This window comes from Doryrhamphus excisus, linkage group LG5, assembly GCF_037039965.1.
Source record: "Doryrhamphus excisus strain RoL-2023G ecotype Guam linkage group LG5, RoL_Dexc_Guam_v1.1, whole genome shotgun sequence".
NCBI classification, from domain to species: Eukaryota; Metazoa; Chordata; class Actinopteri; order Syngnathiformes; family Syngnathidae; genus Doryrhamphus; species Doryrhamphus excisus.
Genome location: NC_136361.1, coordinates 10,644,167 through 10,666,254, shown reverse-complemented (window position 1 = coordinate 10,666,254; position 22,088 = coordinate 10,644,167). Strand labels below are relative to the sequence as shown.

The following is a 22,088-nucleotide window of genomic DNA, read 5'->3' as shown; positions in this document are numbered from 1 at the left end:
TTTATGGGCATGCCTGCAAGGCATCAGCCCATCTTAATATTAATTAATGCGGCAAAAACAACAAGAAGGACCCCCACACATTTTACACCGCCGGAATTGAGACGCTTACACCTGTACTATTTTTAGAAACACCACATTTCAGCGAAAAACAGGAATTTACAGATTATTCTCAGCCTTGTAGCTCAGCCATACGGTTTATTATTGGCGAATTTTTGATCCAAACTCATCAACTCTCTGTGCGGCTAATTAGTTTTTTCATTGGAAGTTGTTTTGGCTCCATCTTCATCAGAAGATGTGGGCACAGAGCCAAAATCCACATCGGCTCCCACTCTGGCGCCAGAGTGGTGGAGGCTCCATCCATCCATTTTCCTCCGCTTATCCGGGTCCGTGTCGCGGGGGCAGCAGTCTTAGAAGGGAAGCCCAGACTTCCCAGTCCCCGGCCACCTCCTCCAGCTCCACCGGGAGGACACCAAGGCGTTCCCAGGCCAACTGTGAGACATAATCCCTCCAGCGTGTCCTCGGTCTGGCCTTTTCCCGGCTGGGCATGCCCGGAACACCTCACCAGGGAGGCGTCCGGGAGGCATCCGGACTAGATGCCCGAGCCATCTCAACTGACTCCTCTCAATGTGAAGGAGAAGCGGCTCTACTCTGAGCCCCTCCCGGATGGCTGAGCTTCTCACCCTATCTCTTAGGGTGAGTCCAGCTACCCTACGGAGGAAACTCATTTCAGCCGCCTGTATCCGCCATCTCATTCTTTTGGTCATGACCCAAAGCTCATGACCATAGGTGAGGGTGGGAACATAGATCCACCGGGAAATTGAGAGCTTTGCTTTCCGGCTCAGCTCTCTTTTCACCACGACGGTCCGGTACAGCGACCGCATTACTGCCGAGGCTGCACCGATCCGTCTGTCGACCTCACGCTCCCACTTTCCCTCACTCGTGAACAAGACCCCGAGATACTTAAACTCCTCCACCTGGGGCAGGACCTCATTCCCAACCCGGAGGGAGCACTCCACCCTTTTCCGACTGAGAACCATGGCCTCTGATTTGGAGGTACTGAGTCTGAGGTGGTGGAGGCTGAAAATTTTTATTTTTTTTTTGCAAACAATTCCTCCTCCTGGCCACACCGTTTGAGCTAGCTTGATGTCTTTTGGTAAAAACGTAGGAATTTTATTCTCCTTTCCAAAAATGTCACGAATTTCCTTCTGTGGCCCCTAGAAGCAACAGGAGTCAAAAAATTCTCCCAATGACTCCCATGTTAAAGACAGTTTTTTTTTTCTCAAATTCTTCAATTTTCTGTTTTCTACTCGTCCTATTGTGGTCATTCCACAACCGATTTGCAAAACAAGTGGCTACTCACTTGTCTTGTGTCTTGTGGTGTCAATATCTTGAATTGCTTGGTCGTAAGAAGCTTTAGTTCGACATGAACTAAAGCACCAGCAGATACAAATAGACGGTGTGGACATTGAAAGGGTGAACCAAAATAAATTTCTGGGGATCACAATAGATGAAATAGAAACCTCATATTACAAATATACAACATAAGGTGGCCAGAAATATTTCAGTATTGAACAAAGCAAAATTTGTTCTCAATCAGAAATCACTCCACACTCTTTATTGCTCTCTGGTTCTACCATATCTTACTTATTGTGTGGAAATATGGGATAATAACTATAAAAGCAATCTTCACTCACTAAATGTACTGCAAAAAAGGTCAGTAAGGATAATTCATAATGCCGCCTACAGAGAACATACTAACTCCTTATTTCTAAAATCACAAATACTTCAACTTGCTGATATAGTTCATCTTCAAACAGCTAAAATAATGCATAAGGCTAAAAACAACCAATTAGCTAAAAATGTCATCCAATACTTCTCTACAAGAGAAGAAGTACATTTGAAACACTTCTATGCTAGGACTACGTTATCTTGAACCAGTCATGATGTGCTATATATATCACTATATTGACACTTACTATGGTACCCATTAAGTCATTGTATGGTCATATCACCTCGTACTTCGGTACAAGGTATATTATTTAAAAAAAACCCAAAAAACCCTTAAACTGTATTATGGAAAGCAGGAAGTGAACAAATGTAACAGTTAGTGATTGTAAAAGTACCAGATGGAGGGGTAGGATAAGATAAGATAAGCTTTAATAAGCTTTGCTTCTTCCTACTCCTTTTGGACATGTGGAACTGTGAACTGATTATGGGATGCACTCAGTTGTAATCTGATGCATGTTCAAATGAAATAATACCATTACCATGAATTTTTCAAACTTTTCAGTGATTTGTGCTTATTCATTGTAAAAATGGCCGCCACCTGGTATACTTGAATGGAGCTCCCTCCTTTTCCCCTACCTCTGGAAATTCCTCCCCCTCCTCCCTGCCCAGCTGATACCATAAATCTCATGGATCTGGTAGATTTTAAAATGACAAATGACTCGAGCATCAAAATATCAACATTTTCATAGAATCTATGATACAGCATTAGAATGTGTTATCATCATATCAAGCCACTGACTTGGCACTTTCACTACTTGATGCTATGTTGCTAGGTGCTAGCATGCTACTTGTTAACATCTTAGCTCATGTAATCATGTATAAATATAAATATACACATGGCATGATGCAGGGACATTATGGGACCGCCTTGGCACTTTTGGTGCTGAGCGCTATATCGCTAGGATGATAACTATTAGCATTTTAACAAATTTCTACATGTCTAAATGCAAATTCACACGTGGTATGATGTATGGACACTATGGAACTGCCTTGGCACCGAGTGTTGGTGCTAGGTGCTACAATGCTAATTGTTTGCATGTTAGCATTTAGCCTATATAGCCTAGCCTATATACACATGCCTAGCCTATTGATGTAGGACTACTTTAGGATAGTCTTGGCAATTTTGATGCTACAAAGCTAACTGTTAGCATTTTAACATTTTAGCTAATTTCTTCAGTTCAAAAGGTTAATACAGACTTGGAATGATGCAGGGCCATTGTAGGACAGCCTTGGCACTTTTCGCAATACAGTGCCATCTTGCATGCTAACATTTACCATGTTAGCCTTTTTGCTAAATTCCTCATGTCTACATTCTAACACATAGCATTACTCACCGCCATGGCACAGCAGACACTCACGGCACGGGTGGCATGCCCATCAAAATTTCCATGAGAATTTTCTAGTTTTCTTAATATTGTATCCCCATGCTACTAAAGTTATTACTAAGTTATTTTTCCCCATCTGTTTACCACTTCATTCTCGTTAAAACTACATCATTATTACCAGCTAATACTTGAAAAAAATGTGACTTTTTTCTTAATAGTTGTCTTACGATATTATCATTCCCATAATATTATAAGTTATATATATTATAACTGGGGCTGTCAAATATAAGGGTGGTACCTAACCTATTCCATGAATTAGGTTACATGGTGTGATTGATACACGTGCACCAGAGCAAGCACACCTTGGGTGGAGGGTCCTCACACAGTCACACAGAACCTGACAGGGTTTTCTAACTTCATTCTGACCTGAACACACACAGCTTGTAGTACAGTATGTACTGTATCTCCAAGCCTTCATCTTTTCTCACCCTTATTACAACAACGTGAGATGCATTCAGGGACGCTCCCAAGATCACAAAAACGGCTTAATAATGCATCTGTGTGTGTAAATAAAAAACATGAACTGGATAGTCTTATCACTCTTGGTAACGCTTAAGGAGGTCAATGAGTTCTTTTGGCTTGAATTTTAACATTTTCTTTTGTTTTCATGTCAAATGATCTTGTTCCATGGGGCAATAAAAAAACCCTGCACTTTGGATGCTCCTGTGTTGACATAAGAAAAGCCAGATGTGTGTGTGTGTGTGTGTGATGGAGTAAATGACATAAATGTACTTTGTGTGTGTTGCCAGGTGACTATGAGAGTACCCCAGAAGAATTCTTAAAGATGAAGCAGCAGCAGTGTTTGATTGATGGACGCGTTGGCAAACATCCATCAATGTTTTTTTGTTTTTGCCTTTTTTGGATGAAACCTGTTTTTTGCACACATACTTGATACACGTTTTTACCGTGTGTAATATTGTGTGCGTTGTAGTGAAGGCAAATGACACATTTTACAATCATAACACATCCTTTAGTCACTATTAATAAGCATTAAAAAGCATTAAAAACAGTGTGATATTTGAAGCGTTTGTGCCTATTTGGGCTTGAAGAAATGCCCCCCCCCTCCCAACAACAAAAAGCCAAGGAAAGAAAAAAAAAGCAGTCATTTGAAGGGAACACAAAGTCCAGTGTGAGAAAGTGGATTAGCCCCCTCGTCCTTCTTTCTGCAGACTGATCCACTCACACAAGAATTCCTCATCATTGCTTTGGAATGGAATGATTCTTAATGATGGTTGGCCAAAGGTGAGATATATTCATTCATTCATTCATTTTCTACCGCTTTTTCCTCACGAGGGTCGCGGGGGGTGCTGGAGCCTATCCCAGCTGTCTTCGGGCGAGAGGCGGGGTACACCCTGGACTGATCGCCAGCCAATCACAGGGCACATATAGACAAACAACCATTCACACTCACATTCATACCTATGGACAATTTGGAGTCGCCAATTAACCTAGCATGTTTTTGGAATGTGGGAGGAAACCGGAGTACCCGGAGAAAACCCACGCGTGCACGGGGAGAACATGCAAACTCCACACAGAGATGCCCGAGGGTGGAATTGAACCATGTACAATATAGAATACCATACTAAAAAAATGTCTACTTTTGACCAGTGCATTGCAGGTCATATATAGTCTGTATGTATGTATATATTTGTACACACACACACACGTGTGTGTATACGTATATATACTACATAGTATATGTACTGTGTATATATACACACACATATATGCATGTATATACACACACATGTATATATATATACACATATATGTATATACATATACACATACATATGTACATATACACGCACATATGTGTGTATATATATGTACTAGCATGCTAATTGTTAAAATTCTAGCTAATATGCTTAAATCTGAATGGAAATACACACATGGCATGATGTATGGCTGCTCTGGAACTGACCTGGCACATTGGGAACTTAGTGCTCTCTTGCTAGGTGCTACTATGCTAACTGTTAGTTAATCCATCCATCTTTTTTCTATGCTGCCATGCCCCCCCCCCACACACACACACACATATGTGTATATATATATATATATATACACATATGTGTGTGTGTATATATATATATATATATACACACATATGTATATATATATACACACATATGTATATATATATACACATATGTGTATATATATATATACACACATATGTGTATATATATATATACACATATGTGTATATATATATATACACATATGTGTATATATATATCTATGTACATATATGTATATGCATATATATCTATGTACGTATATGTATATACATATATGTACTGTGTATATATATACACACACATATGTACATATACACGCACATATGTATATATATATATATATATATATATTAACAATTAGCATGCTAGCACCCAGAACGATACCCTTAAGTACTGAAAATGCTAAGGCGGTTCTCACGTGTCCATGTATCATGCTGTGTGTATTTGCATTCAGACATGAATAAATTACCTAAAATGCTAACATGCTAAGAGTTAGCTAGCAGTTAGCCAAAAAAGGTACCGTTGACTACTTCTCAACACGGAAGGAGGAGACATAGCCTAGCTAACAAATATTTGCCATGTATTATTTCAAGGAAGATTTCATGGATGAGTACAGACGACCAGCAACAATGGGTAAGTTTTCAATTGTTTTGCTTTCCAGTTAGCTTGATCACATTGTTCTCAAAGTGGGGCCTGGCCATTGACATCTATATCCGATATGGAAAAGCTAAGCTAACAACACAATACAGTGCTTCATATACATATGTTTTAATGTCTGCTTATTTCAAAATGAGGTAGTTCCATGGCAAAATAGAAAATAAAAATAGGTAGTGAATGTCATGTGAAGTGAGTTAAATAAAGCCTTTTGTAAGGCTAAACTACGCATGCGCACAGACGCAAAACAGTTGTTGGAACCGGTAAAATAGTTTTAGAGCCGAACAGACAACTGTCTGTCATTCATCGTGCTGATAAGAATATTATCTCATCGTGCTAATGAAAATGCCACATGGTGTCCCAAGTGGTGAATCTCACCCGGGCTTGGTGGGTGCTTCTCCTGGGAGCATTCCGTGTGGAGCCTCGCAATAATGAGGTACAGTGATGGTTGGACATCGCTTGAAACTGCGAGGTTTAGGTAACGGGGGGGTCTGAGGCGTCAAGCCGCTGGGCACGGGAGCCAAGGGTTGCAGGGGCTTGAAGCTGCGAGGTCTTGGCACTGGAGGAATTTGGGGCGTCACGCAACTTGGCATGGGAACCGGGTCTTGGGAACCCCTGGGGCTGCACGGCCTGGCGAATCCTGCGCGAATCCTGCTGATTCGAATATCATCTCATCGAGCATATGAAAACGCCACAGTGAATTTGACAGAATAAATATACATAAGTAATTCAGCATATACTATACATGGTTGTTTGTCTATTGTTTGTCTGCCCAAAGACAGCTGGGATAGGCTCCAGCACCACCCCTGACCCTCGTGAGGAAAAAGCGGTAGAAAATGAATGAATGAATGTGAGAACACAAGAAAGAAATGAATCGTGAAATACAGTCATTTTGTTCCTTGCTCTGTGTGCATTATGTCAACAAATTACTAAGTCTGAATGATGACTTTGTGCATTAAGAGTGTTTCATATTGAAGATTTTATTGACTGTATAATGTGTATAACTGTGTTCCAATTCATCCCCACACGGCACAGATTCACCGCAGAGATCCACCCCAAAAAAAATTTAATCAGAATCAGAATGGCCTTTATTGTCATTATACAACATGTACAACGAGATTGGAGAACTGCTCCTTTCAGTGCAATAGTTAAGTTAAAAAAGGGTACAGAAAGTAAAAGTAAAAAGACATTTTAACAAGTTGCAGGGAGGCTTTAAATATACAAGATATATCATTGATTGTATGTATTTTGTATTTCAGATATTACTTTTAGAGATGAGACACCATGGAAACATTCATTCATTCATTTTCTACCGCTTTTCCTCACGAGGGTCGCGGGCGGTGCTGGAGCCTATCCCAGCTGTCTTCGGGCGAGAGGCGAGGTACACCCTGGACTGGTGGCCAGCCAATCACAGGGCACATATAGACAAACAACCATTCACACTCACATTCATACCTATGGACAATTTGGAGTCACCAATTAACCTAGCATGTTTTTGGAATGTGGGAGGAAACCGGAGTACCCGGAAAAAACCCACACATGCACGGGGAGAACATGCAAACTCCACACAGAGATAGCCGAGGGTGGGATTGAACCCTGGTCTCCTAGCTGTGAGGTCTGCTGCGCGCTAACCACTCGACCGCCGTGCAGCCACCATGGAAAGATTCCAGTTATAGGTAATTAGTGGAGCAATTAGTGGTAATTAGTGGATATTATAAAAAAATATCCATAAAAATTGTACATTTTGTGATAAAGGCATGACATTTGGCACACGTGTAGATATTAATATTCTTAAAAGAACTAGCTATTGGGTCATCGCAGATTTGGCCGCTGGTCACCGTGGCAGCCATTTCCATTGACCATTGAATGGTCAATGCAGTTTCTTGTATTTGACTGACCTCATCAACAGAGTAGCGGTTAACCTTGGGACTTGGTTCATTTGTAAATGGTCACAAAATACTTGTGAAGAACCAATAGAGTTCAGGGCTGGCAATTTCACTCTGTAGAACAGTGATTTTCAACAACTGTGCCGCGGCACACAAGTGTGCCGTGAGGAATTATTCAATATCACTTTTTTAAATTAACATGTATTAATAATTTTCTGCAAATATTATGTCATTGTCGTGTGTCATTGGTGTAAAGACTGGCAAAGCAATGTAATATTCGTCCGTGTGGCAACATGTAGCTGATTGCCTCGTTCCTCTAATACAGGGGTCTCAAACTCAATTTACTTGGGGGCCACTGGAGCTAGGGTCTGGGTGAGACTGGGCCGCATCAGGTTTTCCCAAAAAAAAACAACGCATTTATTAAAAACAGAAAAATGAATAAACTTTGCTTTGGTTCCGATTTTCTACAAGAAAAGCTCTGATAAAACATTCCACTGTTCTCAAATATCTTACTTTTTATTTTTCTACACAAAATAAGATAAAAAATAAATAAACAAATCAAGAATAAAGAAAATCAATCAATCAGTAATAAATAAATAAATATAATAATAATAATAATAAAACGGCAAATAATAAAAACTTAAGAAACCACATATAGTTGGTGGGTAGACAAATTATTTTTTTCAGATTAAAATTAACAAAATTAACCAAATTAACAACAAATTAACAAAATTAACAACATTATTAGAGCCCTGTAGACATGACAAAACACGACTATAGTCACATTTATACTCTTTTTATTTACAACATATTGCACAACTGCAGGGTCTTGAGACACATGCTAACTCGCAAACTAGAGAGCTAGCGACCTAAACGGTAGCCTTCAAGTTATTTCCTTTAAACTTAAATAGCCAAACACTTACCACTTCCACACGGATAGGGAGGATAACTATTAACAGTTATTTAACCTTTAACATGAACATTAATCAAACGTAATATTTTTTTCTGGGTACATGATACCATACAGCATTCATATCAAACTTGCGCGGGCCGCATTAACATTAAGCTTTCATATTAAGGCGGGGGCCTCAACCTAGTGTCCTGCGGGCCACATGCGGGCCGCGGGCCGCGTGTTTGAGACCCCTGCTTTAATAGACTTAGTGAAGCACGTGAGAGGTAGTGGGGACATTTTGTAACATTGTTGGTTAAATTAGTGTGCGGATCAAAAGGATCTGCTGTGGCGAGTCCGTAATCAGGAAAAAGCTGAAACAAGCAAATAATGTTGGTTATTGGTGAGCCTCAATTTTTTCCACGGTAAAAAACGTGCCGTGGCTCAAAAAAGGAAGACGCCACAGAAAGGGGCGGGGTAAACACTGTGGATAAAGCGTCCACAGCAAGTCCACAACAAAGTGTTTGACTTGAGCTATCGAGGCTCCTCCGCAGTTTGTCTCTTCGTCATGATCCGTGCTCTGATATCGAGGACTCTTCCACGGTTTGGAATCGTCCATGCTGTGTCGGTATGCCGCTACTCGGCCGCCGCGATCCCCGCTCCGAACACCCAGCCGGAGGTCCACTTCAACAAGGTACGGTAGCTACCCACTCGACAAGTGTCCTCCGTGGAGAGACTAAAACTCATTTAACAACACATCGTGAGGCCATTAACTTCCGTATGTCGGTGCCAGATGCGCGTGCATTCATAACACACGAGCTCCGTGGAAGTGAACTCTGATTCATATAACATAAACGCCATTATTCATGTAATAAATCACTACACAGATGGACAGATACGTTATAATGCGGGACCAAGTCGTCTGTAGTTGTTTTTTCACGGTTGTGATTGGCCAAAGTGCGCATGACAGCTGGCGAATGTGGTTTAATATGAGCAGGCATAGAAAGTGTAAGTTGTGGATATCAACTTTTTTCCCCCAAAATGCAGTATAAGCATTAATAATTCATGCTGTTTTGTGGTTGAATAGGGCCTGTTATTCGAAAAAAAAGTGTATTTAAGATACTTTTTTGCATAAAAAGCAGTTTCAAGCATACAAATATATGGTAATGGTTTATATCATCTGGTTGAAATAGCTGGAAAATAAAAAAAACTGGAAAAGTCGGCTATAATTGCATGAGGATAAATTCAAGACTTTAAGGAAAAGACATATTAACGTGAAATAATAACTTTGACAATAAAATGGTGGGACTGTGAGGTAAAATAAGGTCATGTCATATTCAAGAAAAATGTGTCAAAAAATAAAGTGTTCATTTGTTCTAAACTGGATATAATATGGTTGTATAAAGTAAATAGTTTGGCAATAAATTCTCAATTATAAGAAGAATGGCTGGAAATAAAAACAACATTTTACAAGAAGAAAGTGAAAATATTAAGAGAAAAATGTGATTTATAAAAAGAAAAAGTTGCAGTTTTAACAAGAATAAAGTAATGGTAATGGTAATGGTTTTATTTCATTTGAACATGCATCAGATTACAATTGAGTGCATCCCATAATCAGTTCACAGTTCCACATGTCCAAAAGGAGTAGGAAGAAGCAAAGCTTATTAAATCCTACCCCTCCATCTGGTACTTTTACAATCACTAACTGTTACATTTGTTCACTTCCCCCTTTCCTAATATAGTTTAAGTTTGTTTTTTTTCTTCACGTACCGAAGTAGGAGGTGATATGAGCATCCAATGCCATAATGTGTACCATAGTAAGTGTCAATATAGTGATATATATAGCACATCATGACTGGTTCAAGACTCTTCATCCTTGTATTTAGACATCAACTGCTTGTATTGTTTCTTGAATTGGCTCATCGTTGTGCATTGTTTGAGGTCCTTACTCAATCCATTCCATAGTTTGATTCCACATACTGAAATGCTATGGCTAGCATAACGTAGTCCTAGCATAGAAGTGTTTCAAATGTACTTCTTCCCTGAGATCATATTTCTCCTCTCTTGTAGAGAAGTATTGGATGACATTTTTAGCTAATTGGTTGTTTTTACTCGTATGCATTATTTTAGCTGTTTGAAGATGAACTATATCAGCAAGTTGAAGTATTTGTGATTTTAGAAAAAAGGAGTTAGTATGTTCTCTGTAGGCGGCATTATGAATTATCCTTACTGACCTTTTTTGCAGTACATTTAGCGAAATGGTTCAGTACAGATGTAAATATTTTTTTCTAAACCAATGCCTGCTTCTCAAGACCAATATACCAATACCTTTTATACCTAACTGTAGTTTATGCTCACCTGGAGGTAAGAAGGGTTTAGACAAATTAGGATTTGGCCAAGTGTACCTGTTGATTTGTCCTAATGAAATGTTATCACGGCTGCACTGAGGGTGAGTGGTTAGCGCACAGGCCACACAGCTGGGGTTCGCTTCCCCCCTCGGGCATCCCTGTGTGGAGTTTGCATGTTCTCCCCGTGCGTGGGTTCTCTCCGGGTACTCCGGTTTGCATCACTATCAGGAGTACCAGAAAATAGAGCAGATGGAGCCACCAGGTGCTGCAGCACGTTCCCTCATATTGGCCTGATAATTATCATGCACCCCTAATATATACAACTAAAATAAGGCATTTGTACAATAGTCACAATGTGTCAGTAATGTATGGATATTTTAGTAATCGAGTATTCTACCGACATTTTTGTCGATTAATCGGGTAATCGGATAAAAACATATTTTTGCTTGTTTAAAGAGAAACAATAAATTTACAAGAGAAAATAAAACATTTGACGAAGTAATGGAGGACCAATTGGTTGATTTATTGAGATAATTGGAGTGTTTTATTTATTAAATGGACATAGTACATAGTGTAAGTGGTGGTTATGTTTAGGGCTATATACACTATGTCTTAAATGGACATAGTACATCGTGTAAATGATGGGTTATGTTTAGGGCTATATATACTATATGTCTTAAATGGACATAGTACATAGTGTAAGTGGTGGTTATGTTTAGGGCTATATATACTATATGTCTTAAATGGACATAGTACATAGTGTAAATGGTGGTTATGTTTAGGGCTATATATACTATATGTCTTAAATGGACATAGTACAGTAAACCTCGGATATATCGGACTCGGATATATCGGAAATTCGCTCACAACGGACAGATAAAAAAGAACCAATTTTTCTATAATGCATTTCCAATAAAAATTCATTGCATATATCGGATTTTTTATAACGGATTTTGCCTATTTCGGACAAAATCTCCAGTCCCGTTCCAATTTCCCTCGCATATATCGGATGGCCGCATCGTGTCTTTCTCCTGGCTTCAGATTTAGGACAAATATAAAAGTGAGTGACGTCAATAATACTAGCACAGGAGTGAATGAGAACCTCACTATTGGAAATAACGTAGGCCTGACGGGCGTAACAGGGCCTAGCTTAATTAACAATTTGTTATGCTCAGAGTCCAATAAAGTTAAATTCTCATTACCTTACGTCTCTTTTCATTGCCCAGTCCAGGTACATTGGAAACATAGTCAAGGAAGTGCCTATTTACAACGGATAAAATCCGATTTACGCATATACCGGATATAAATCCGATATATGCGTAAAACGGACATTTTCCGGTATACGCATATAACGGATTTCGCTTATATCGGACAAAACCAGTGGGAACAATTGAATCCGATATTTCCGAGGTTTACTGTACATAGTGTAAATGGTGGTTATGTTTCGGGCTATATATACTATATGTCTTAAATGGATATAGTACATTGTGAAATGGTGGTTATGTTTAGGGCTATATATACAGTAAAGTCTCGTTATATCGATATTGGTTATATTGAAGTACTGCTTATTACGATACTATTTTCATTTCCCGGCAAATTTCTAGTCTTTTATGATATAATTAGTTCCGTTAGTATGATACCCGGTTATTATGATAATCCGGTTACTACAATGCCCTTTTCATCTCCCGCCAGCCAATTTGGTCTGCTTATATCGATACAAAAGCAGCTTAAATCAATCTTTGCTTAAGGATTTCCATACCAAAAAAGAACACGGCGAACGGCTGCTTCCAGTCAACTTTATTTTTCACACTTCCACCACCAGAGCGCAACACACACACCGATTCCCGCACTTCCTGGTTCACAGGTCATGCTCAACCCGCCCCACATAGCTGGCCAAACACATGCCTGCAACAGAAGAAACAACTGACATAGCATACACACCTATTTCAACAAAGACGCAAGCGTACAAATACATGTATTTAATTGTGTTGTATTCAGATATCTTTTTATCGCTTGCAATAATCACTGTTTTTCATATGTACATGCTGGCGTTCGTGGTTTCTCTCGTGTGTATAGATTCTATAGATTCTATAGAAACCACGAATGCAGTTGGTGGTTGGTCAATGTCTAGTGCATTATTGCCCACTTTTAATGCTGTTTGGCGCAGGATCGGATACATTGACAGTCCGGTTATATCGATATTTTTTCAGACTCCCGACAATATTGATATAACGAGACTTTACTGTAATATATGTCTTAAATGGACATAACCGCGATAAACAAGGTATTATTGGATTTACTTTGTTTGGGTTGAAATAAGCTATGCTTAAATGGAGAAAAAAGAAAGGAAAGGAATTGGGCCTTTTGTGAAATGGTTCGAACCTGGAATAAAGCCTGTTCTGGCGATCAGGTCTGGTGCTTGTGTGTCTCACTCAGCATTACTGTAACATTACTGACTCCTTGTGAGCAGTGTACAATACTCCATATCATCACAACCTCTTTCAATGCCTTATTGTGTATTTGTGTTTTACTTCATTTAGTTTGAAAATGCTTCATATCAGAAAAAAATATGTAAAATTTGCATGAATATGGGGGTAGAAATATATAAATAAAGGGATGGCTGCGTTTTTTATAATTTTTCTATACTTAGAAATTGATTCCGGTTTGGGAGAGCAGGATAATTGGGAGGAAAGGAATGGATGAGTAAATGAAGTGTAATCCATTGAGTTTTTCTTCCTTTCTGTTTGTAGCTGTTCATCAACAATCAATGGCAGGATGCAGCAAGTGGAAAAACCTTCCCCACTGTCAACCCGGCAACAGGAGAGGTCATATGTCACGTGGCTGAGGCCAGTGAGGTAAACACAGATTTGCTCTTGCATTCACATCTGCTCGTCAACTGAAACTAGAAAATGGGGTTCCAAGTTCAAAATGCAGCAGCCATTTTTGCCCCAGATCACATGTTCTGCACCCCCTTACCATGTTCACATGTTGCTGTGTTTTCATTCTTTCCAACGCAGAATGGATGAAGTACTTTCCCTCGGATTTAAAATGAGTGTGATTGTTCTCAATTTCACAAAAAGGACATTTAAATCACAAAGTTAATCTGCAGAATAGAAAACACATTCGGCTGTGGATTGAAGTTTCTCAATCCCTCGTTCATGGCGTTTAATTGGTTCCAGACCTGACCATGATAAGTAAGGCTCCGTGAAGTAGGATTCATTATTTATAGATGGAATATTTTTGTAGTTAGAGCACAGAAAACCTGTTTACAACCTTGTAAATGCATTTTTAAACATTGTCAGAGCTCTCTTGACATAAACTAACACCCCTATAGTTGCCTTTTAATAATATAATAATACATTTTATTTGTATAGCGCTTTTCAAAATACTCAAAGACACTTTACAGAAAAATGGAGTTGAATAAAAGCAAGTAAACAGAGCAGGGCTCTACATTAAAAACCAAAATGACTTGCCCATAGGTAATCCTTAAGGTGAGAACTACTTGCCCCCGAACTTGCCCCATGTAAAATGAAAAGACTGCCATAATGATATCATGTAATTTTTTGTGGCATCACATGAGAATCTCAAATAAATAAAACAATAAAATAAATAATACCTTACACATCGTAGTCGTAGTAAGCAGTGATATTTATAAGTTGTGCACCACAATGAAACGTTATTGAATAGACACATTTGTGTACTAGTAATGTGTTTTTAATCCAGAAAAGAAGCTCAATGGTCAAACAATAATTTGTGAAGCAAAGGTGAGAAAAATCCACAGAGAAATGGAAGCGCTAGATTTTGTAGCTTGTGCAAAATCAGCACTTGGTATTGGATCTAATGGGTGGTGTTTCATTGTGACCACTTCAAATTGTCACAGCAATGTGATTCACTCACCTGTGCCATCGTTTGATTTGCTGGCGCTAATAAAATACTTGTTTAGGAGGCACTGGTTCATCACTTTTTGCTGTTTCCTTCAGAATTAGACGATGTTGGCAGCGACGCCATGATGGATGTTTTCGTAGTCAAACGATCGCTGATTGGTTGATCGCCAACAAGAACGGGTGTGGGTAAAACGCGGACTGTGGATTACGGACCGCGGTCTAAATAAACGATTCTGATTGGTCCATTGCAAGGATTGCTTTGCAAATTACCACCGGAATTACGCAGTCCGTGTTTTACCAACACCCAACAAGAACCGCTTTAAAAAAAACTCTTGGCAGTATGGCATGCCAAAGTGCACTTGCCCGACGGGAATATCACTGATTTAGATTTAGATAGATTTACTTGCCCGAATTTTGTTTTAACTTGCCCCGGGCCATCGGTACACCGTTATTGTCGAGCCCTGCAGAGTAAAAGATACATTAAAATACAACATTCATTTGTTAATACACAGTTAAAACATTAGTAAAAGCGGGGCGGGGCACAGCAGTCAGGTATAAAAAGTTAGTGTGACGGAGAAGAGGACTCCTCCGTCCCTATGAGACATCGAGCTGCTCGCACTGCTCATTCCTACGGGGCAATGAAGGTGCACGCGCTGCACGCTGGCACGTAACCAAACACAAACTTCTCCCCACGTCCGGACAACGTATTCCCCATGTGTGGACATTCCAGGGTGCACACTCGATGTCCACACGCCACTCACAATCCATGCTATGCATACGCAAGACTCACTTCATCGAACCGCGAGACGGGCAGCCTGCTGCCGACGCACACCGGAAAGGACTACTTCCGGGACGGTCCCCCTAAGAAGCGAAATTGGCGCGCAAGTAGTGGTCGGGTGACATTGGACTGAACCAAGTCGCAAACAGAGTGCTACACCCCTATTGTTGAGTGGGTACGACCAAGGGAGGAGCAAGACTATTTAAAGGGAAGGTGTCTCTCCAAACGGGGAGAGAGTAGATTGAGGAACGTGTGAGAGAAGAACATATGAGAGTAGTTGCTGTTGTATTGATGCAGTGATTTTCAACCACTGTGCCGCGGCACACTAGTGTACCTTGAGAAACCGTCAGGTGTGCCGTGAGGAATTATCCAATATCACTTTTTATAATTAACATTTATTAATTATCATTTGCAAATATTATGTCAATAGCCATTATGTCAATAGTATACATGGACCCAAATATTCCAATTGCATTTGGTTTATTTGCTCAAACGGAAAGAATTGAACAGGGATGGAATATTCCTTTAACCAATCCGATTGAGGTATCTTGTACCCGCTCAAACGGAAAGTTGTCAGGGTGCCTTCTTCTTTGTGGTGTTTTTCTTCTTCTGTTGTTTATTGGCGGATGGCAAGCAGCTTTCGTATGCATTACCACCATCTGTGGAACAGAATCTAAACCCTTCTATACTTTATTCACAAGTGCAGTTTTATTAAAAAAGAAAATATATATCTATATAAAACATGTCCTGAGTTTAATTATAAAATATTAGCAAGATTGAATTTGATCTTTTCCTGTTTAAATTGATCCCGGGTGCGTTCTTTCAGCGCATGCTCAGATATGACGTAACACGCAGATCCAGACGTTCTTCACTTTTAAAAATGGAGGCCAGCAATCGGCACTGGACTAAGCAAAGTTTGTTTTTGATTCAAACTAAATTTCAAGACTGGACAGATGAAAAACTGGCAATACGGAGTTATTCCAACAAGTGAAAGAAAAACTCGGGGAAGCCGGTGTCACGTGATGTTGGTGTTTACGTTTTACTGGGCATGCCCTATTGACTATTCTGGTTGATTTTAACGGCGTAGACAAGAGATTGGAATATTCCTTTCCATGGATACCATTGTTTCCCGAAAGGTCATTCGGAAAGAGAAAAAGTGGTGATGTAAAAACGTGGCTACTGTGGAGTGTCTGTGGTGTAAAGACTGGCAGAGCAATGTAATATTGGTCCGTGTGGCAACACCTACCTTGTTCCTCCGATAGACTTATTGATGCACGTGTGAGGTCGTGGTGACATTTTGTAACATTTTTGGTTAGTGGTGTGCCACAAGATTTTTACAATGTAAAGTGGTTCAAAAAAGGTTGAAAAACACTGCATTGATGAGAGAGTAGAAGTGGTACAAGGTTACATTGTTGGTAACATGTGCCTGCATTTTTTTTATTATTTTCTTCTAGATTTGTGTATTTTTTTTGTTCGTCTGAGCCATCATATTTTTGTGTTGTTTCTGTAACAATTTATTTTCGCCCTTGAATGAACCCCGACAGTTAGACATTAAAAACAGATTTAAAGAGGTGGGTTTTTAGTCGTTTTTTGAAGGTGGAAAGGTCAGGGCAAGTACGGAGTGAATGGGGCAAAGAGTTCCAGAGGGTGGGGGCAGCGATGAAGAAGGCTCTGTCTCTCCAGGTTCGGAGCTTGGTCTTACAGGGGAGTACCAGGAGGTTGGAGTCTGAGGAGCGAAGGGGGTTTGTGAGATATGGGGGGTCAGATCGTGGAGGGCTTTGTAGGTTATGAGAAGAACTTTGAAGTGAATGCGTTGGATGGGAAGCCAGTGGAGGTTTTAAGGACAGGGGTAATGTGTTGACGGGAGCGGGTGGAGGTGAGGAGGCGGGCAGCGGAGTTGTGAATATATTGTAGTTTGTTGAGGGTTTTGGAAGGTGTATCGTAGAGAATACTGTTGCAGTAGTCCATTCTGGAGGTGATAAATGCATGGATTAGGGATTCAGCGGCAGAGAATGTAAGTGATTGGCGGAGTCGGGCTATGTTCTTAACATGAAAAAATGCAGTCCGGGTTAACTGTTTGATGTGGGGTTCAAAAGAAAGGGTGGGGTCCAGGAGGATACCAAGGTTGCGGATGAGCGGGGATGGAGTGAGGGTGGCGCTGTCAAATTGAAGATAGAAGTTATGGGTGGGCGTTGTGATGTTTTTGGGACCGATGATGATAATATCTGTTTTGTCACTATTAAGTTTAAGAAAATTTAGTTCCATCCAAGTTCTGATATCAGCTAAGCAGTTGGTGAGGGTGGAGTAGATGTTGGAGGTGATGGAGGTGGTAGAAATGTACAGTTGAATATCATCGGCGTAGCTGTGGAAATTGAGGCCATGTCGACGGATGATATTGCCAAGGGGAAGGATGTAGAGGCTGAAGAGAAGAGGACCAAGCACCGAACCTTGGGGAACACCTTGAGGTAAAGGGGCTTATTTATGTGCACGGACTGTTGACGATTGGTGAGGTATGACTGGAGCCAGGACAGAGCAGAATCAGTGATATTGAGGCTGGTTTTGAGGCGGGACAGGAGGATAGAGTGGCTAATGGTGTCAAAAGCTGCGGTGAGGTCCAGGAGGATGAGAATGGTAAGATGGCCGGAGTCGGAGGGGAGAAGAAGATCATTGGTGATTTTAAGAAGAGCTGTTTCAGTGCTGTGTTTGGGACGGAAACCGGACTGGAAGGATTCAAACAGGCTGTTGGAGTTGAGGTGAGTTTGAAGTTGAGCAGCTATGACACGTTCAAGGATTTTGGACAGAAAGGGGAGATTGGATATGGGACGGAAATTGGAGAGGTTATTGGGATCGAGACCAGACTTGTTGAGTGTGGGGGCTTTACACTCCCTTTACCCAATATAGTAGACAAAATAGACATAAATAAGATCCGTATTTGTGTATGTTACTGTTAGTGTGTTTCAGTTGCACGGACAGGAAGTGACAGGAAGTGGTCACTGATCCTTCAAATCTGCAGTTAAAGAGTTCCAACCTCAGAACACTATTAAAATGATGCTTAAACATATGCTTTGCAATCTGGGAAATTAATTTTTCCTGCCATTTGGCCTGCCACTTGTTATAATTTTGTGTATTTTTTTAATATATTTGCAGGTTGACGTTGACAAAGCAGTGAAAGCAGCACAAGATGCCTTCCGTTTGGGTTCGCCTTGGAGACGGATGGATGCCTCCCATCGCGGCCTTCTTCTCAGCCGCTTGGCTGATGCAATTGAGAGAGACGCTGGCTACCTTGCGGTGGGTTCTGACACACTGCTGACTGTTGCGGCCGTGGTCTTGGTCCAATTCGCCTTGCTGCAAAGTGCCACTCGCGATAACCATAAGCCTTATAACAAGGTTATTGTAAACAATAGGCGTAATTGCCTGAACAGCCACGGTGTAGATTTCAGTGTTTTTTTTGGTGCTGTGAAATAATGTGTACTGCAGAGTGCACAACTTTGCGTGAGTTTTGGGTGGTAGCCATCTTCTTTATTGAGTCGTCACAACTCTACTGCACACGCTACAGCAGCCGAGAAGGGAAATTAATAGTGATGTTACAAGAGGTGCCGGGGCTTCCAAGCGTGTGTCGAGTAATCGAGTGGTAGTACCGAAGCGTGATTCATTGGGGGGAGGGGTCGGAATTGATGACGTCCGAAGCCTCGCTGCCCGGCTGTACCACGTGACGGATTCGGGAAAAGTTCAGAATTTGCCGCGACGTTTGCCCGTCACTCAGCGATATAAACCCCTCAGGCTTAAACATTAAAATGTGGGGTTTTGTGATGAGAGTCAGTCAGTTGAGCGTGTGGATAGTGTTTGTTGATAGTTTGGAGGGTTTGGTTACTACGGTTACGTTAGTTTGGAGTTCAGAGAGAGAAGATATGGAGCCAGCTAGAAAGAGGAAATAGTGTGGAAACATTTTGACTTAATCAGTAAGCCAAATCAACACGATTAAGAGATGGTATGTTTGCATTTTAAAACCTGTATTTGTACTGATTCTCATTGTTATTGCTTATTGTGTTTCAAGGAGTTGGGGTACAATAATAACATCTCATCCATGTTCAGGCATTAACGTGCCTTTCACGAACATAAAGATGAAACTGGACCTTCACCTGTCTATGGTAAGGTTAATAGTACTACATTATAATATTAATATATTACAGTATTACCAACACAACCATGATGATCATATCACATTAAACATGGCATTTATGGACAAGAAAACATTCAGTATTTTATATACGTATATACTGTATATTTTATCTTACACTTTGTACAGGGCTCAACAATAACGATGTACCGATGGCCCGGGGCAAGTTAAAACAAAATTGGGGCAAGTAAATCCAATCAGTGATATTCCCGTCGGGCAAGTGCACTTTGGCATGCCATACTGCCAAGAGTTTTTTTTTAAAGCGGTTCTTGTTGTTTGTTAGTAAAACAAGGACTGCGTAATTCCGGTGGTAATTTGCAAACCAGCCCTTGCAAATCTTGAAATGGACCAATCAGAATCCTTTATTTAGACCGCGGTCCGCAGTCCACAGTCAGCGTTTTACCCACAGCCATTCTTGCACAACACCAACATAAATGCAAACAAACTACAGGATGTAAGCCCAATGGCACTCTGTCATACCGGTCAACATGTGCATTTGAAAAATATGGAGACATTTCTATAAAATAAGGGACCCCCCCCCCTCCGATTCTGTATTTCATAAAAAGCATGTCATGTGTTGATGACTGTGTGTCATGTTTCCATAGGAACTGGAGACTCTTGACAATGGGAAGCCGTACACAGTTGCCTACACAGTGGATGTGCCCATTGTGGTGAAATGTTTCAGGTAACGAACACATGCTGGTTTGAATAAAGTTGCTTTTCAAATGTTAGCTTTGGTAATGCTAATGGTAATGGTAATGGTAATGGTTTTATTTCATTTGAACTGCACCAGATTACAATTGAGTGCATCCCATAATCAGTTCACAGTTCCACATGTCCAAAAGGAGTAGGAAGAAGCAAAGCTTATTAAATCCTACCCCTCCATCTGGTACTTTTACAATCACTAACTGTTACATTTGTTCACTTTCTGCTTTGCATAATACAGTTTAAATATTTTTTTAAATAATGTACCGAAGTACAAGGTGATATGAGCATCCAATGACATAATGGGTACAATAGTAAGTGTCAATATAGTGATATACAGTGCATCCGGAAAGTATTCACAGCGCTTCACTTTTTCTACATTTTGTCATGTTACAGCCTCATTCCAAACTGAATTAAATTAATCTCTTACCTCAAAATTCTACACAAAATACTCCATTATGACAATGTGAAAAAAGGTTGTTTTTTTTTGTTTTGAATTTATTAAAAATAGAAAACAAAATAATCACATTTACATAAGTATTCACAGCCTTTGCTTAATACTTTGTTGATCCACCTTTGGCAGCAATTACAGCCTCAAGTCTTTTTGAATATGATCCCACAAGTTTAGCACACCTATCTTTAGGCAGTTTTGCCCATTCTTCTTTGCAATAAGTCTCAAGCTCCATCAGGTTGGATGGGAGACGTCTGTGCACAGCCATTTTCAGATGTCTCCAGAGATGTTCGATCGGATTCAAGTCTGGACTCTGGCTGGGCCACTCCAGGACATTCACGGAGTGGTTCTGAAGCCAATCTTTTGAGATCTTGGCTGTGTGCTAATGTCTACTGTCTATATGGTCAAGGTACATGACCAGTCTACTGAGGTCAAGAGCGCTCTGGAGCAGGTTTTCATCCAGGATATCTCTATATTATATTATATATATATATCTATTATATTATATATATCTCTATATTATATATTGCTGCATTAATTTTTCCTTCTATCCTGACTAGTCTGCCAGTTCCTGCTGCTGAAAAACATCCCCACAGCATGATGCTGCCACCACCATGCTTCACTGTAGGGATGGTATTGGCCTGGTGATGAGCAGTGCCTGGTTTCCTCCAAACATGGCGCCTGGCATTCACACCAAAGAGTTCAATCTTTGTCTCATCAGACCAGAGAATTTTGTTTCTCATGGTCTGAGAGTCACTCAGGTGCTTTTTGGCAAATTCCAGACGGGCTGCCATGTTCCTTTTACTAAGGAGTGGCTTTCGTCTGGCCACTCTACCATACAGGCCTGATTGGTGGATTGCTGCAGAGATGGTTGTCCTTCTGGAAGGCTCTCCTCTCTCCACAGAGGAACGCTGGAGCTCTGACAGAGTGACCATCGGGGCCTTGGTCACCTCCCTGACTAAGGCCCTTCTTCCCCGATCGCTCAGTTTAGAAGGCCGGCCAGCTCTAGGAAGAGTCCTGGTGGTTCCAAACGTCTTCCATTTACGAATAATGGAGGCCACTGTGCTCATTGGGACCTTCAAAGCAGCAGAAATGTTTCTGTATCCTTCCCCAGATTTGTGC

General features: G+C 40.5%; 2 protein-coding genes across 2 annotated transcripts in view; both read left to right on the top strand.

Annotated features, from left to right (window-relative positions):
* The window catches only part of LOC131105184 (aldehyde dehydrogenase, mitochondrial-like), a 40,105-nt gene extending 35,909 nt beyond the window's left edge, over positions 1-4,196 (top strand). Inside the window, exon 13 of the mRNA XM_078790681.1 lies at positions 3,923-4,196. Within this exon, the coding sequence (XP_078646807.1) occupies positions 3,923-3,955 (33 nt within the window). The 3' untranslated portion in view covers positions 3,956-4,196. The remainder of the gene's footprint in view (positions 1-3,922) is intronic.
* Positions 4,197-9,097: 4,901 nt separating this feature from the next.
* The window catches only part of LOC131105183 (aldehyde dehydrogenase, mitochondrial-like), a 35,659-nt gene continuing 22,668 nt past the window's right edge, over positions 9,098-22,088 (top strand). Inside the window, exons 1-4 of the mRNA XM_058053047.2 lie at positions 9,098-9,317; positions 13,722-13,826; positions 18,781-18,921; positions 20,416-20,495. Of these exons, the coding sequence (XP_057909030.2) occupies positions 9,192-9,317; positions 13,722-13,826; positions 18,781-18,921; positions 20,416-20,495 (452 nt within the window). The 5' untranslated portion in view covers positions 9,098-9,191. The remainder of the gene's footprint in view (positions 9,318-13,721; positions 13,827-18,780; positions 18,922-20,415; positions 20,496-22,088) is intronic.